The sequence below is a fragment of the Canis lupus genome, chromosome 13 (genome assembly GCF_011100685.1).
Source record: "Canis lupus familiaris isolate Mischka breed German Shepherd chromosome 13, alternate assembly UU_Cfam_GSD_1.0, whole genome shotgun sequence".
NCBI lineage: Eukaryota > Metazoa > Chordata > Mammalia > Carnivora > Canidae > Canis > Canis lupus.
Window position 1 is genome coordinate 58,914,953 of NC_049234.1, and position 18,354 is coordinate 58,933,306.

Below are 18,354 nucleotides of genomic sequence, written 5' to 3' on the forward strand. Positions count from 1 at the left end.
ATTATTATTAACACCTGGACATCTACAATGACATGGCCCAGACAGATCACAGCACAGTAAAATCTACCAAGGCACAAATTTTACTACAAAAATAGAACTTCCAACCACCATTTTAGGTTTCCACTCTTAAATATGAAGAGACCACTAAGATTCACTAGACATCTGAAAAAAAGGCTCTAGTATAAAAAGGCAACAAACAAGGTAAACAAAAAAGGTACTTGCAGGAAACAAACTGTAAAAAGAAATCTTAATAAGAAGGGTTAAAGAAATCTAACATCAGGAATATCATGAAATTTCAAGTAACTAAAAGCAGATGACAAGATCCTAAAAGCCTGCAAAGATTAAAAAACAGTGACTCACAAAGGATCAAGGAATCAGAATGGTATTTTCAACAGGAAGAGAAGCCTAAAAGAAAATAGAATATGCCTTTAAAAATCTGAGGGAAAGTAGTTTCCAACCTAGAATTCTGTACTCACTCAAATTACCCATCATGCACATAAAATCAAGGTATTTTCAAATTTTTAAGGTCTTAAACTATCAGGAAGCAACTAAATGAGGAGGCCCACTAAAAAGAGAGGGCAAGAAAAAAGGGAGTATTTGGAATCCAAGAAATATCAACTGCATTACTAGAGAAAAGAGAAGGGACTCTCTGGATAATAAAGGAAAATCACATGGCAACACCTATCTCACAGGCCTAAGGGTAGTCAAGAGCAAAAAACAAAGGGCAGAGAGATGTAGAAAGGACATTTCAGGAAAAAACTGAAAATGACAAATTACTTGATGAGTCTACATACACTAAGAAGATATTTATAATTTTGCCACAGAAACTCATGATAAATTAGAAACAGGTGCACAAACGGTTAAACACGCCATGGTACAACCACACCATAAAATATAACTCAACAGTAAAAAGAAATAAATGACTGATACACACAAAAACCTGCATAAATCTCCTAAGAATTATCCTGAGTGGAAAAATCAATTTTAGAAAGTTATACACACATAACTCTATTTAACTAACATTCTCAAAATAACAAAATTGTAGAAATATAGATTACAGGTTTCAGGGGTTAAGGAGGGGGTTAGGGCCAGAGAAAAGTAAGTGTTGCTATAGTGATCCTGTAGTGATGGAATTGTTCCATACCTTGCCTGTATCAATGTCAGTACACTGGTTGTGATACTCCAACTACAGTTTTGCAAGACCATTATCTTTAGAGGAATCTAGGTAAAAGTACATCGGCTTGCAACCCTTTATTTCTTATAGCTGCTTGTAAATCTATAATTATCTTAAAAGCTTAATTTTAAAAAGTTAACAGAGTTCCCAAAATCTTTCTATAGGGTAAAAAGAAACTTTATCTCCTTTTAGGCAGCTTGGATTGAAATGAACAGATTCCCACTCGCAAGGACTGAGCTGGGTCAGTCTGGGATGAAACTGTAGTAAGACTCAGTATATTTGTAGTCTGCTCTGTTCTTCAGAATGAGGTCTTCTGGGAAACTGAGAGCCAGGAGAGTCACCTTAGAAATACTGGGAGACATTCGGTCTCGTCCTCTGGGGGGGTTCTTGTTCAACTTTTTAGCCTCTTACTTCCAACTGCTTCAAAATCTGGCAAATGCCTACTTGTGGTGGGACCTTTTCCTATGACAGGATTTTCCCTTCTTAGCATAGAAAGACTATATATTTCACTCCATTTTTCTGGCCCGGGATTCTGCGCCACCCCCAGAACTTAAAAATGTTCTCTAAAGGAAAAGGGCCTAGCCATTTGGAAAATCCCTGGGATCCAGCTTGTCATGCCATTCCAGCATAGCTGACAAAAGTTGTCCTTTCCCACAGTAGACTCTTTCTGTGTGGGCCAGCATAAAATCCTCAGCTTTTGCACCAAATGAGCCAATACTCTCAGGAAAGAAAATGACTAATAATCATCAACTCATCTTCCAGATTCTTCTCTTTGGAATTTTATCTAGCCTTTGTTCTTTCCATAGCTCTCCATGTCTCTAAAAATAGGATTTATTTGCATTTCATTCTTTTTCTTTAACTAGCTTTTACAGAAGAAATGTTGGTCCACTGCAATCTGTCACATCCTACCTAGCAGTGAAACCTCTAGCATAACCTTCATACCAAAGCCCTACAAGAACATTCTGAGAAAATAAAAGATAATACTGTTCCTGAACATAGATGTAAATACCTCAAATATTAGCAAACCAAATCAAGAAAGGTTAATACTTTATGACCAAACCAAATACATCCCAGAAATTTTAAAGTTGATTCAACTGTTAAAAATCAGTATTATATAATTTACCACAAAGATCTCTCAATTCTGAAAGAACTGGATCTTCATGCAACCAAAGGCTATATATAGTTGACCCGTGAACAAAGGCTTGAATAAGTGAGGATCCACTTATTCACAATTTTTTGCAATAAATGTAGTACTATAAATGTATTTCCTCTTCCTTATAACTTTAACATTTTCTTTTCTCTAGCTCATTTATTTTTCTTTACAAGATATATTTATCTATTTTAGAGACAGAGCAGGTGAGGGGTAGGGGAAGGGGACAGAGGATCTCAAGAAGATCCCGTGCTGAGTGCAGAGCCCAATGTGGGGCTCAATCTCACGACTCTGAGATCACAACATGAGCCAAAACCAAGAGTCAGTCATTTAATCAATTGCACCACCCAAGTGCCTCTCTAGCTTACTTTACTCTAAGAATATAGTATATGATACCTATAACATACAAAATATGCATTAACTGTTTATGTTATCAGTAAAGCTTCTGGTCAATAGCAGACTATTAGTACTTAACTGTTTGGGGAGTCTAAAGTTGTACGTGGATTTTCAACTGCATTGGTGGGTCAGCAACCCTAACCTCTGTGTTGTTCAAGGATCAATTGTATAATTAAGTGTTTACAGAAATTTATAGTGAATGTTATTTATAGCACTACATATTTTTTCCCTCCAATTTGTACTGTACTTTTGAATAACATGTCTTTATTCATTAGCTTTACAAACTCTATTTGAAAGTTCGCTTTTTGTACAGTTAAGTCAACTTATCCTCTTAAAATATAATCTATAAAAGATTGATTCTCCTTATAGCAATAGAGTAACTTTGGTTCTCAGAAAACAACAAAATCTGCCACCTTGAACTGGGAACTTCAGCACTGCCCACTTTTCTAAAAATCTAACTTAACTAGTATTTTAGGAGAGGTGAAAAATGATTGTGTTATGATTTGATAATTCTATACCCAGACCTCTGATTTCAAACACAGGAAACGTCAAGTCAAAACTTTCACAGAAGGGCAGCCCGGGTGGCTCAGCGGTTTAGCGCTGCCTTCAGCCCATGGTGTGATCCTGGAGACCTGGGATCAAGTCCCACATTGGGCTCCCTGCATGGAGCCTGCTTCTCCCTCTGCCTGTGTCTGTGCCTCTCTCTCTCTGTCTCTCATGAATAAATAAATAAAATCGTAAAAAGAAAAAAAAAAAAGTTTTTCACAGAATATCTCTAAATTGTAAAAAAGTCAATGGGAATATAGGATTCCCTTTTAAGAATAAGACTTACAAACAACTAAAATAGGAATGACTATATTGTGTAACGCTTCATTCATTAAAATATTAAAGCTGTACTAGCTCTTTTTTCACTTACCTCTTTGCTTGGTGACTGAATACAAATGTCTCCTACTTTAGGTGTTGAAAAAAGCACTGATTTTGTAGAATTTGTGCTAAAATCATTAGCAAAACCTTTTAAAAAAGCAAAAAAAAATTTTAATAAATATGCTATCAAATCTTTTGGTTACTACATGAAATGTGAAGAAGTTTGTTGACTCTTTAAGTACAATTAGTTAAAAATTAAGTACAGACATCACTTCAAGTGTTCCTAAAAGGTATCAGGAACTGAAAAAGGCAAACAACATTCCTGAAGAAATGGTGTGCCAGCTCTTCAGGGCTTATATAAAAGAAATATTTTTTTCACTATCTATGTCTGTTTCTTTGATTGATCCAGTCTGTTATTTCAATACATTCTGACGCTGACCAGCACTTCAAAAAGTTTTTGCCATAATTCACTGTTTCTGTAGAAAGAACTGCAAATCATCAAATATTCTCTCTTAGGGATCCTAAGAACCCTGCACATTTATTCCCATTACATGAAATACTTCCTTTTGTGTATGATAATTATTTATGGACTCCCACACTACAGGAATCTAGTGTGAACTAAAAAAAATGACAAATTATTCTCATGTTTGTATTATAACAAAAGGTACATAAAGGATTGCTCGTGTACTCAAAATTTCTGGGAAAATACTTTACTTATATTTAAATGTTAGAAGAACACACTTGCTGAATTTAGTATCAATACGACAAATTTATATTTTCATCCAACCCAACCATCAAAGTCCAACTCGAAGACACCTTACTTTTTTCTTCAAAACAGTCTTGTAAGATTTCCAGTATGTTCTGGCCTTCCTTCGTATTAATGGCAGGGGCTCTAATAAAAGAAGGAATGAAGGGAAAATGTTACACCTCATTTCCAGAAGATATGTGCTATTTGTGTTACCGTCTACTTTGAAAATTTCATATCTCATTATAAAATGCTATTTTACTTAATGGAAAAATATCATCTTTACTATCTGAGGACAAACCAAGTATTTGAGAGTCCAAGAGTTTCCAGAAAAATATGTGAAAGCAGTATGTCGTTATCTCCATTAACAATTAGATTCCTTGTTATCTAGGAAGGAGCCACATCTAAAGCCATTTTAGACTACTACTATATCTAAAGAATATAAATTTTTTGTAACAAATTTAATCAGTACTAAAACACTTCTTTAAGAAAAACTCTCTAGGGGCACCTGGGTGGCTCAGTGGTTGACTGTTTGCCTTTGGCTCAGGTCCCTCCCCCACTGGGAGCCTGCTTCTCCCTCTGCCTATGTCTCTGCCTCTTTGTATCTCTCAATATTAAATATTTTAAAAATAAAAATTAAAAAAAAAAACCTCTATGTTCATTGGTCCTAACAGTTCCAAGTAACAGTCTTCCCTTCAAGTTCTCAAATGTACTTTTGATTTAATATTATTAACCTTAACAGCAGCTTATGAATCAGTATAAAATTTTAATTGTAGTTTCACATGCAATTGTAAGAAATAATATAGAGGAAATCTCTTGTTCACTTTATTTAGTTTCCCCCAGTGGGTAACATTTTTTAAAACTATACTATACTACCATAACCAGGACACTGGTATCAATACAATCTACTAATCTTATTTAGATTTCTCCAGTTCTACATATACAGTTGACCCTTGAACAATACGGGTTTGAACTGCATGGGTCCACTCATACAACATAAAACAGCACAATTTTTTGGAGATTTGCAACAATTTGAAAAAAAACAGAGATGAACCACACAGCCTATGAATATGAAAAAAATTTAACAAAAAGTTAGGTATGTCACGAATGCATAAAATACATGTAGATACTAGTCTATTTTATCATTTACTACCACAAAATACAAATCTATTATTAGAAATCAAAATTTATCAAAATTTACACACAGAACATACATGGTGCTATTTGTAGTTAAGAGATATAAACAAATGCAAAGATACAGTATTAAATCATAACTGTATAAAATTAACTGTAGAGCATGCCATACTACTGTAATAATTTTATTGCCACCTCCTGCTGCTATTGTGGTGAGCTCAAGTATTAGTGAGAATCCCCTTAAAATGTCATCTAACACTAATCATCTCTGAGCGAGGGATTCATCTTCTCCAATAAATCATGTATTGTAGTAAAAAGTGATCTCTCGCACTTCTCCTAGTTTTCATTATGTTTAGTCCATTACCATAAACCCTAAATAACACATGGGGATCCAATGAGGTACCACTAGTGATGCTGGAAGTGCTCTCAAGAAACAGAGAGACGTCATGACATTACAAGAAAAAGTTGAATTACTTGATATATACCATAGACTGAAGTCTGCAGCTGTGGTTGCCTACCATTTCAAGATAAATAAATACAGCATAAGGACTACTGTAAAAAAAGAAAAGGAAATTTGAAATTTGTGAAGTTATCTTTGCAGCTGTACCAGCAGGTACAAAACCTTGCATTTTTAAAAATATCTTTCTATCTTATACTGAAAATGCAGCTTTTATGTGGAAGGTATAAAGACTCTATTATGGTTTGAGAAAAAACAAAGTCTATTATGACAACTTAAAGCAAAAGGAAGGTGAAGGATCTAAAGCTGGAGAATTTACTGCCAGCAAAGGATGATTTGACAATTCAGAATGGAAGTTGGCTTTAAAAAAGTTAAAATAACAGGAAAAGAACCTTCTGCCGAACAAGAGGCAGCAGAGGAGTTCCCAAATGCCACAGCTCAGGTCATAACCTGAGGGTCATAAGATTGAGCCCTGCACCACTGCACGAAGTGTGGAGTCTGCTTAAGATTCTGTCTTGGTGCATGGGTGGGGCAGTGGTTGAGTGTCTGCCTTTGGCTCAGGTTGTGATCCTGGGGTCTTGGGATTGAATCCCACACAGCGTCCCTGGAGGGAGTCACCTTCTCCCTCTGCCTATGTCTCTGCCTCTCTCTGTATGTCTTTCATGAATACATGCCTAAAATCTTTAAAAAAAAAAAAAAAAAAAAGTTCTCTCTCTCCTCCTCTGCCTATCCACTGCCCCCACCACTGTCGCACTCTCAAAAAAAAAAATAAAAAATCACTGAGGAGGCACCAGGATAGTCAGTTGGTTGGGCATCCAACTTTTGATTTTAGCTCAGGTCATGATCTCAGGGTCTTGGGATTCAGCCCTGTATCAGGCTCACTGCTCAACAGCGAGTCTGCTTATCTCCCACTCTCTGCCCCTCCTCCTGCTCATGCTTTCTCTCTCTCCCTCCCTCTAAAACAAGTAAATCTATTAAAAAAAAAAAAAAAAAAAAAAAGGAAATCACTGAGAAAATACATCCGCCTAAACATTTTAATGCAGAGAAAACTGTCCTATTCTAGAAAAAAAAATGCCACAAAGGACATTTATTAGTAAGAAAAAGAAGCAAGCACCAGGATTTAAGACAGAGAAGGATAGGCTAACTGTAATGTTTTGTGCAAACGCATTCAGGTTTATAATCAGGACTATCTACAAAGCTGCCAAACCCCAGTTTTAAAGGGAAAAGATAAACACCAGCTGCCAGATTTGGGGTTGTACGATACCAAGATAGCTGGGCAATAAGAAGCCTTCTTCTGGACTGGTTCTATCCATGCTTTGTCCCTAAAGTCAGTAAGTACTCTGCCAGTAAGGGACTATCTTTTAAAGTTCTGATATTGAACAATGTCACTGGCCACCCAGAACCCCAGGAGTTCAACACTGAAGGGGAGTCAAAATGGTATACTTGCCCCCAACATGATGTGTCTAATTCAGCCTCTAGATTAGGGAGTCATAGGCCTTTAAGACTCACTACACATGGTTCTCTAGGGAAAAGACTATCAAATGGAACAGAAACCCAACAGAGAGAACATTATGAAAGTCTGGAAGGATTACAGCATTGAAGATACCATTATTGTTATAGAAAACACTATGAAAACCATCAAGCCCAAAGCAATGAATTCCTGTTGGAGAAAACTGTGTGCAGATGTTGTACATGACCTCACAGGATTTATGACAGAGCCAGTCAAGAAAATCATGAAAGAGATGGTGGATATGGGGGGGAAAAAAAAAAAGAAAGAAAAAAAGAAAAAAAGAAAAGAAAAGAAAAGAAAAGAGAAAAGAAGAAAAAAAAGAAAAGAGAAAAGAAGAAAAGAAAAGAAAAGAAAAGAAAAGAAAAGAAAAGAAAAGAAAGAAAAGAAAAGAAAAGAAAAGAAAAGAAAAGAAAAGAAAAGAAAAGAAAAGAAAAGAAAAGAAAAGAGAAAGGTGGGAGGTGAAGGGTTTTAAGATAAGGATCTTGGAGAAATTCAAGAGCTAATAGATATCACACCAGAGGAATCAAAAGATGACTTTATGGAGATCAGCACTTCCAAACCAGTACCAAAAGGTGTAGCAGAAGATGTAGAAGCACTGCCACAAAACAAATTGACATTAGACAATCTGATAGACGGTTCCAATTATTCAAAACTGCTTTTGACTTCTTTTATGACATAGATCTTCTATGATACAGGAATACAGACACTCAAATTAAGGTAAACAGCAGGACTGGTACCATATAAAACCAATTTTAGAGAAATTAAAAAGCAAAAGTCAGATAGAAATTACGATGTATTTGCATAAAGTTATACCAAGTATGCCGGCCTCTCCTGCCTCCCCTTTTACCTCGTCCACCTCTTCTGCTTCGGCCACACCTGAAACAAGAAGATCATCTCAACTCTTTCTCCTTCTCCTCAGCCTACTCAATATGAAGAAGATGAGGATGAAGATCTTTATGATGATCTACTTCCACTTAATGAATAGTAAATAATTAGCATGCCATATAATTAAAATAAACTGTGTATGTGTCTTCATGTGACATCTAGTAACTATATAGCAAGAAATGTATGAGACATTTTATGACATCGTCATCATCATGGTCTAAGTATTTGTTGTGTAGAACATCACGCACAAAACTGCATGGAAGTGGGTAGCCTATCCTTACATAGGCATAAGGTGAATGATATTTAATATAAAATTAATCATGTTATCATACTGACTTGCAACTTTCCTTTCAAAGAATTATATTACCATACAATATATCTCTCATTACAGGTAAGTGGTTTTATAAAAGTGTAAGAATGGTTCCAACTCCATATCATACTCCATACTATAATACTGTATGCCATAAAAATTTCATAACAATTCATTCATTAGTGTCTAGACTAGGTTACCATGAAACAATCGTATCAATTATACCACACTACCATAAAGCAATCATACTGCTGCTTTTTTATCACTACCTACTATACCTGCTATAAATAAGAATTTCTTTTCCACATTATTTTTTCATATCTGATGTCTACTGCTAATATATATATAACATCTACAGTATTTTGTACCTTGTAAGACTCTATGCACATAATGATATGCATATGCATTAATATGCACATAATGATAGATGATTCCTCTTGTAAACAGACAACATAAACTTGCAGTATCAATAGAGTGCAGTACTGTAAATGTATTTTCTCTTCCTTATGATTTTCTTAATAACATTTTCTATTTCCTAGCCTATTTTATTGTAGGATACAGTATATAATATACAGCATACAAAATATGTGATGACTATTTATGTTATTGGTAAGGATTCCAGGCAACAGTAGGCTGTTAAAAGTTTTAGGGGAGTCAAAAATTATACAAGAATTTTCAACTGTGTAAGGGTCAGCAACCCTAACCCCTGAGTTGTTCAAGGGTCAACTGTATTCATTGTGTTTATGTTCATACTTAGTACTGTGCAACTGATCACATCTGTAGGTCCAGATATCACCATCAGTCAAGATCTGTACAGTTCCACACCACAAAGATTTTCTATTGCCCTTTTATAACGTACACCCACGTTTTCTTTTAGCCCCACCAAATAAGCTGCATCTTTGTAATACTACCATTCAGTCCACTTTATAGAGTGCTTTCCCCATGGCTGTCATTTAGTCAGAATTAAGACTGCTTCTTCCTGATCCATAATTTACCAGGTAAATTTCTGTCTTCTCACTGCCACTGGGGTCAATACACTGCCTGCATTAACATTTCTGTTAATAAAAAATCACTAAGTAGACTATACTTAATCAGTGGGCACAGAAATCATTATGCTAGACAGAAGTAATTTTTCCCTTCTTCATTTAAAAATTACTTTCTGAAAATGGAAATAAAAATGACCTTAAAAGCTTAAATATACAGACGCCTGGGTGGCTCAGCAGTTGAACATCTGCCTTCCACCCAGGTCATGATCCCGGATCAGGGATCGAGTCCCACATCTGGCTCCCTGCATGGAGCCTGCTTCTCCCTCTGCCTATGTCTCTGCCTCTATCTTTCTCTGTGTCTCTCGTGAAGAACTAAATAAAATCTTAAAAAAAAAAAAAAGTTTAAATATATAACTCACCTGGAAGGTCGGCAAAATCTTCTTCTATATTCATTTTTGAGATGATCCTAAAAGAAAAGTGAATCATCAAACTGGTGAAAATATATTCATTCAGTAAGTTTTGCCAAATGCCCATTATATTACTATAAAAAGGAATTTGTCTGGATCACCTCATATCCACTACTAAAAAAAAAAAAAAAAAAAAACCTCTAATTAATACCTTTAAGAGAGTTTGAAATACTGAACTCATAAAACAAAAGTGGTATACTATAAACACTAAATAGAGACCAAGAAAAACTCTTAATAATTAAAAACATGATGGCTTAAAATTTAAAAAAGCACTAATTATGAAAAAGCTAAGGATATCTCTGGGAGACGAAAAAAAAAAACAGGACAAAAAATGAAGAGGAAGAGGAAAATGGAAAAAAGAATAAAACAAAGATGATGCAAAAATCAGAAGGTCCAACTTCTGACCAATTGTTATCCGGAATGAACAAAGAAAAAAGAGACATACTATAAGAAAATACACAATCAAATTTCCTAAATCTAAAGGGCATGAATAGATAGCATGATAAATTTAAGAGGATCCATACCTAGGACATAATAGTGAAATTTCTGAAAAATTGAGAATAAAAAAAATCCTAGAATGCTTCCAGAAAGAAAATCATTAACTCCAACAAGGAAACAGCCCCATCACTGGGAACAACAGAAATGATAAAAACACCTATATAGACATGCTGATTTGGGAAGTCAAGAACATATCTGAGATACTTAGGATCCTATCTTTTAATAGTAAAATCAATTCTAGTTGAAAATTGGGTAGTAATAGGATGAGCAGCACACTTTAAAATGTACTACCAATACCAAATATTTACTGAGCCTCACTTTTAGTTGGCCCAGTGTAATATAAATGACTCCACCGCACATAAACACTCCTTTAACCCCCTCACACTCTTAACATCCTGAGCTGAGCCACCCTCCAGACTCCACTCAGGCTCGGACACTCAGCTCTCAGCTCGGGCCACTGTAGCTTCCCATCTTTAGGAGGGACCCCCTACCATGCTTGCTTGACCCCTCCTAAAGGCTTTCGGATTGAATTATTCAACAAGATGAAGACATCTATTAGATTTTTTTAAACCTGAGAGCAGAGATTTTGTATTAAGCTAGTTTATATTCTTCCCAGCACCTTGCCTAGTGCACTATACACCAAACACCTTTTTTTGATATGTTTTTGATATGCCAAATTAGTAAGATCGAAAACTTAGGAGATAAAAATGTCTTTCCTTGAAGGTGAGATATACAAGGATAATGATTATAGAAGGTCGACTAGAGGCATGAAAAACAAGAAATGCAGTCAGTATGAGAACTGAGACTAATTTCAACCAGTCTAAGCTTCTCAAATTCTGAAAAGCAACATCTCCCAGAAAGAAGAAATTCATAAAAGGCAAAGATCACACTGAAAAAATAAGTTTATTGACAATACCACTGATGCTATTATTGTTAATCGTAGATTTTAAATCCATGCCAACATTGATCCAAATAAAACACTGATCATAGTTTAAAAAAAATTAAAAAGGAGAATGAAAGGACAAGCAACAGGCTGGAAGAAAACACTTGCAAAAGACATCTGATAAGGACTATTATCCAAAATCTAGGAAGGATGCTTAAAACTCAACAATAAGAAAACAAACAACCCAAATTAAAAAAACAAATGAGCCAAAGACCTTATGCCACATGTAAGAAGATGTACAGATGTGGAGAAAAGATGCTCCCCATCATGTCATCAGGCAAAAGCAAAATAAAACAATGAGATACCACTAATATCTAATACCTATTAGAATGCCCAAAATCTGGAACACTGACAACTCTAAATGCTGGTACGGATATGGCACAACAGAAACTCATTTATTTTTGAATGCAAAATAGTACAGCCACTTTGGAAGATAGTTTGGTAGTTTTTACAAAACTAAACAGACTCTTACCATGACTTAGAAATCGTCTTAGAAATACTTAGAAATAACTGCTTGGTATTTACCCAAATGAGTTGTCCACACAACAGTTGTCTATACAACAATCTGCACACGGATGTTTACTGCAGCCTTATTTATAAACGCCAAAACTTAAAAGCAACCAGATGTCCTTCACTAGGTGAATGGATAAAGCATGGCACATCGAGACAATGGAATATTATTCATCACTAAAAAATGAACTGGGCAGCCCAGGTGGCTCAGCGGTTTAGTGCCGTTTTCAGCCAAGGGTGTGATCCTGGAGACCCGGGATCAAATCCCACGTCACGCTCCCTGCATAGAGCCTGCTTCTCCTTCTGCCTGTGTCTCTGCGCGCTCGCTCGCTCTTTCTTTCTTTTCTCTCCACCCCCCCCGTGTCTCTCATGAATAAATAAATAAAATCTTTAAAAAAAAATGAACTACCAAGCCATGAAAAGACATAAAGGAACCTTAAATGTATAATGAAAAAAGTTGATTCCAACTATATGACATTCTGGAAAAGGCAAAATCATCAAGTTGGTAAAAAGATCAGTGGTTACCAGAGCTGTGCAGGGAGGGAAAGTAGGTAGAACACAAAAGATATACAGGGCAGTGAAAACACTCTATCTGATACCATAATGATATATACAAATCATTGAATTTTTGTCCAAACCCACAAAATGTACAACACCAAGACGGACTTTGGGCAATAATGATGTGTCAATGTAGTTTCATCAATTTTTTTTTGTTTTTTTTTTTTTTAAATATAGTTTTTTTTTTTTTAATTTATTTATGATAGTCACAGAGAGAGAGAGAGAGAGAGAGGCAGAGACACAGGCAGAGGGAGAAGCAGGCCCCATGCACCGGGAGCCCGACGTGGGACTCGATCCCAGGTCTCCAGGATCGCGCCCTGGGCCAAAGGCAGGCGCCAAACCTCTGCGCCACCCAGGGATCCCTAGTTTCATCAATTGTAATAAATGTACCACTTTAGTGGGGGATACTGAGAATAGGCTATGCATGTGTCCAGGTGAGTGGGTTTGGAAAATCTCTGTACCTTCCTCTTAGTTTTACTAAGAACCTAAGACTGCTCTAAAAAAAAATAAATAAATAAAACTCCTTAAAACAAACAAACAAACAAAAGGAACCGTGGGCATTTGGTAAATTTTATTCCCCTCCTCTTCCTCCAATAAAAATGGCTTTATTCTTTAAAACTCTCCCTAATGTAAACAATGTTTAGGTGCTCGCAGTAAAAAGTACCCTCTATAGGATCCTTTCATACATCTTCATGCATACAAGCATACAACTTTACATAAATGGGAGGGGGGATCACTGATGAAGATTTTCTTAAAAGGAGAGATAAAGGAGAAAATACACTAGGGCAGGTGCTGCTGTGGGTTGTATAATACATAGTAACCACAGGCAAAGTGTGAGATACAGAAGAGTGACTACCAAACGGAGTGCGGAAACAAACAAAAACCGGGTGCCCCTCTAGTCGTTCCCACCTTGAGCACCTCTTTAAGAGCTGTCTTTCAGAAAACTCTATCAATGACATAACTTACAAATAATCTGCTCCTGCAGACCGGAAGTCCAGACTTTTGAGGTATCCCAATACTTCTACGGACAGAAAATTATCTGGAGGGCTAAGAAGTAGAGTTAAGCCAAAAAAAAAAAAAAAGGGGGGGGGGGGCGGGAGGGAACCACAAGATTCTCTGAAGAGAAAGATGCCATCACAACCAAAATTAAAAGATATTTTTAGGGCAGCCCGGGGGGCTCAGCGGTTGGGCGCCGGCCTCAGGCCCAGGGTGTGATCGAGTCCCACATCGGGCTCTCTGCGTGGCGCCTGCTTCTCCCTCAGCCTGTGTCTCTGCCTCTCTCATGAATAATAAAATTAAAAAAAAAAAAAAAAAGAAAGACATTTTGAGGAAACAATACAAGGAAATTAACTCCAAGAAGCCACAGCAGCGGCTAGACGTCTGGGGGCCCCCCCGCCCGGAGCGACCCAGCGGGTCTTCCCGCTCGTCAGAAGCAGGAGCCTGCACTTACCAGACCCGACGCAGCAGCCATGTTCCCCCTCGGCCCCGGGGTGGGGCGGGCGTCCCCGCGGGCGTCCCCGCGGGCCGGGACTCCAAGAAGCCGGGCGCTGACCGGTCACGGGTGGAGCGGCCGGACCGCGCCCCAGGAGCGGCCTAAAGGTGGGCGGTGCCAAAACCGAGGGAACCGCGACAGGCCAGCGCGCTACCGACACTCGTCAGCCATTGGCTCGGCTCGGCCCTTCAGGAGCGCGGTACCCAGCAGCCTCCGCGTTTGAAACGGTCTGCACATGCGCAGACGGGCCGCGCCACCCGCGGCGCAGCCGTTGGGCGCCCGCCCCCTCGCCGGTCGTGCGCAGGCGCCCACGGAAGCGGCGCCGCCCTCCGCAGGCTCCGCCCCCGGCGCTCGCCCCTCCCCGCGGGCTGAGGGGAAAGCTGCCGTCTCAGTTGGCGGGACCGTCTCCACAGCAGCCTTTGTTCGCCCGTGAGCCCGCCGTGAGGCACGTGGAGGGTTCTAGTTCGGAGTGAAAATAACACCTGGAAGGATAAGCGCTGTGTGCAGAGAGATGAGTAAAGTACTTCCCTGCGCATGCGCAGACGCGCCGGCCCCCGCCAGCGCCTGGGTGGCCCCGGGGTCGGGCGTCGGCCTGAGGCGCGCGGCGGGTCCTGGGCGCGGGTTCGAGGCCCTCGCGGGTGCCCTGCGTGCAGCGCGCTCTTGCGGCCTTCTGTGTCTCTCACGAATAACTAAGGCCTTTTTAAAAAGTTATGATAATGATAGGATGAGGATGACGACGATGTGCTTTTTTCCGAATAAGTGGGTAATATTTTTCATGAAGCACTGGCAAAAAGTGACCTGGGTAAATAAGACTGTCATTGAGGTATGACGCCCTGGAAGCAGCCCTAATTAAGAGACTTGACATCCGCTCAGCCATCGGTTACGTCATCTAGGGCACACTGGGGCGCCGTTCGAAGTGTTTCCTTCGTAATATGTAAGGGGAGAGCTAAATTCGATGCTCTGGAGACTGGACTGTTCCATGATTCTATAAAACTTGGTGTTCTATTTTGGCGACTTAATAAAAACTTGGGTGGGAATTTTAGACAAAATACTTATTAACTCAATCTATCAATCAAGAGTTGAGCTAATGAAGTGTTTCGACTTGTGATGATGTAACAAATGTTATCACCTGCTAAGGGTTGTTTTTGTTTGTTTTTTTGTTTTTGTTTTTTTGTTTTTAGGGTTTTTATTTATTTATTTTTGGTAGGGGAAGAGGTTATATATTAACTCTGAGATCAGACTGGGTTCCCATCTACTCCACTAATTCTGCCATCGCGGACAAGTTAAACTCTCTCAAGTCCCCTGTGTGTGTGTGTGTGTGAGAGAGAGAGAGAGAGAGAGAAATAACTGGATTAACTCCTTTTAATATCCAGATGAAATGCCTGGAATATAGTAAGAATTCAATAAATAATGCCTGGTGTCATTATGGAGTTTTTTATTTGATCTAGCAGAAGTCTTGCCAGTCAGACTACAGAGTATAATTTGGTGTTGTCATATTTGGAATAGGTTATTTTTTTTTAAAGATTTTATTTATTTATTCATGAGAGACAGAGAGAGAGAGAGAGATACAGAGACACAGACAGAGGGAGAAGCAGGCTCCATGCAGGGATCCTGATGTGGGACTTGATCCTGGGTCTCCAAGATCACACCCTGGACTGAAGACGGCACTAAACCGCTAAGCCACCGGGGCTGCCCTGGAATAGGTTATAATAAAAAACTTTCATGTATTCAGTTCACATTATATGCCAATATTTTTTTCTTTTTTCTTTCTTTCTTTTTTTTTTTTTTTTTTTTTTAATGCTATCCACGCAGTAACATTTCTTAGGACATTCCTATTACAAGAAGACGACGAATATCCCCATTTTACAGGCAGAACCGGGACAGTGTTTAAGTAACCTGCTCCAAATTGAAATACGATTCCAGGACACAACTGGGGATGAATGCTGGTATTCTGACTCTAGACACTGAGCACTTACTCACTCTACTCTTTTTATCTCTGAGTGAGAAATTTTAGCAAGCGCAATCACAGATATAAAAGTTCCACCTGTAAAATGATGCTCCCTGTTTCCACTGGACACAGTAACTCTCAGAGGTATTTTGAGAAACATGATATAGTATAAAATGCAGTGCACAAAGGTTGTTGGTGATGAACTGGTCTGTCCTACAGAGAAAATGGAGCAGCACCTTTATGAAAACCAAAGTTATGGAGACTCCACCATTCCTAAACAAACTTTGTAGCTCTCTCTGCATTTGCCCCACTATTTAATAGCTTCACCATGTTTTTAGCATCCAAAAAATAAGGTTGCTAGTTGAATGACCAATATTTATAAAACCCAGCTTTGTCATTATAGGCTCCCTGCCTCCCCAAAATACTTCCAGATCACTCCTTCAGAACCTCTATGGCAACTGACTAAATCTTGAAGTTTTTCATCACAACTACGTAACCTAAGTAAGGAGTGTGTGTGTGTGTGTGTGTGTGTGTGTAGTAAACCCAAACTGGTAATATGCCCATCAACTGGTAAATAAACAAACTAGAGTACATCTATATAGCAGAATATTCCTCAGCAATAAAAACAAGTTACTGATACATGTGACAACTCGAATGAATCTTAAAAGCATCATACTACGTAAAAGAAGCCAGACATCAAAGACAAACTGCTGTATGATTCACACATTTGTGTGACTACATAAAACTGCAAACTTTTCATAGTAAAGTGATAGGGCAAAGTGGCATTAATAAAATTGCAGATGTTCTCAGAATTTTTGCATAAAAATTATTCCACAAAAGTCAAAAGTACAAGTTAGCTAATTAAGAAAATTTTGTCAGAAAAAAATTACACTCCAAAAATCAATTTGTAAAAATTATAGACGTTGCGATTATAACTTTAAAATTTGCTAAGGTGAAATAAACGTATTTATTTATTGTATATTATTTAATATAACATTTCAATTTTTAAAAGTCTTTATTGTCAAATGTTATTACATGTGTAAGTATATTCACCTTAAGTAGCCTTTTCTGACAAAGTTATCCTCAGAAAGACTCTACTAATTGCCACATTAGTAAAGTGTGCTTGCAATATGCAGGTAGATGGCAGCAACGTTCACAAAAACAATTTTAGTTTTTGTGGGTTAAATGTCCCCATGAGTTCTTAATTTTAGAGTGCTGTGCAAATGGCTTAATAGTTACTCTGTGCCAAGTGTTTTATTCTGAGTTGCAATTGAATTCTATTATATATACATTGTTGCTCTTAACAAGAACACAACAGGCAGGTCTGGTTCAGTAGGTAGAGCATGTGACTCTGGATCTCCAGTTGTGAGTTTGTACCCCATCTTGGGGGTAGAGTTTTACTGACAAAAAATAGTGTTTTTTTTTTTTAGATTTTATTTATTCATTCATGAGAGAGAGGGGGGCAGGGAGCCTGACGTGGGACTCTATCTGGGGACTCCAGGAGGCGCTAAACCACTGCGCCACTGGGGCTACCCTGACAAAAAATAGTTTAAATAAGTAAATAGAGGAACAACAAGTACACTAGTCTCTGGATCTCCATTTTGTAGTCTATAGTTTACTTCTAGTCAGCATAAAATTCTTAAAAAGGAGCTTTTGTCATTTAAAACACATTTAGATTCATGATGTTGTACACCTGAAACTAATGGTAATGTGTCAATCATTTTCTTTAAAAAAGAGATAAACAGGGCACCTGGGTGGCTCAGTGGTTGAGCATCTGCCTTCAGTCAGGTTGTGATCCCAGGGCCCTAGGATCAAGTCCTGCATTGGGCTCCCCACAGGGAGCCTGCTTCTCCCTCTGCCTATGTCTATCTCTCTCTCTCTGTCTCATGAATAAATAAATAAAATCTTTTAAAAAGTTAACTAATTAAAAAGTAAAAAGAAAGTTTAAAAAGCACAATTACATTTTCAAAAGCTTCATATACTTTCTGCACTATAATTTTATTTTTTTATTTTTATTTTTTGCACTATAATTTTAATCTTGCAAACACATTATCCCAGCGGTACTAGGCAAAAATTTAAATAATGAATGTTCATATATCATATGAAAAATGATATAGATATATTCATATGAAAAATGCAGTTTTATCAAACAGCATGTACTAATCTAATTATATAAAATACACAAATAGAGAAAAAGTGCCAAAAATGTGATGGTACCCATCTAAACCATGCTAATGCTGTATGGTGGAATAACATGTGATTTTCATTTTTTTCTTATGCCTAAAGACTTTTTTTTCTAAAACTTATATAAGTGAGTTTTTCATTTT

General features: G+C 37.7%; 2 protein-coding genes across 12 annotated transcripts in view; one reads left to right on the top strand and one right to left on the bottom strand.

Annotated features, from left to right (window-relative positions):
* CENPC (centromere protein C) overlaps positions 1–14,267 on the bottom strand; it is a 78,337-nt gene extending 64,070 nt beyond the window's left edge. For 2 of the 4 annotated variants that reach the window (XR_005369061.1, XM_038556200.1), the window contains exons 1-4: positions 14,038–14,266; positions 10,031–10,077; positions 4,406–4,476; positions 3,637–3,731 (exon numbers count right to left, since the gene is read on the bottom strand). Coding sequence is in view for 2 of the 4 variants with exons in the window: in XM_038556200.1 (XP_038412128.1) it covers positions 3,637–3,731; positions 4,406–4,476; positions 10,031–10,077; positions 14,038–14,058 (234 nt within the window). In the remaining 2 variants the exon portion in view is untranslated. Of the gene's footprint in view, positions 1–3,636; positions 3,732–4,405; positions 4,477–10,030; positions 10,078–14,037 lie in introns of all 4 variants that reach the window. The other 2 variants (XR_005369062.1, XM_038556199.1) reach the window with 2 other exon arrangements.
* Positions 14,268–14,377: 110 nt separating this feature from the next.
* Positions 14,378–18,354, top strand: part of STAP1 (signal transducing adaptor family member 1) — a 57,088-nt gene continuing 53,111 nt past the window's right edge. For 2 of the 8 annotated variants that reach the window (XM_038556207.1, XM_038556201.1), the window contains exon 1: positions 14,390–14,594. Coding sequence is in view for 1 of the 8 variants with exons in the window: in XM_038556208.1 (XP_038412136.1) it covers positions 14,591–14,599 (9 nt within the window). In the remaining 7 variants the exon portion in view is untranslated. Of the gene's footprint in view, positions 14,600–16,506; positions 16,529–18,354 lie in introns of those variants that run through there. The other 6 variants (XM_038556204.1, XM_038556202.1, XM_038556203.1 and 3 more) reach the window with 6 other exon arrangements.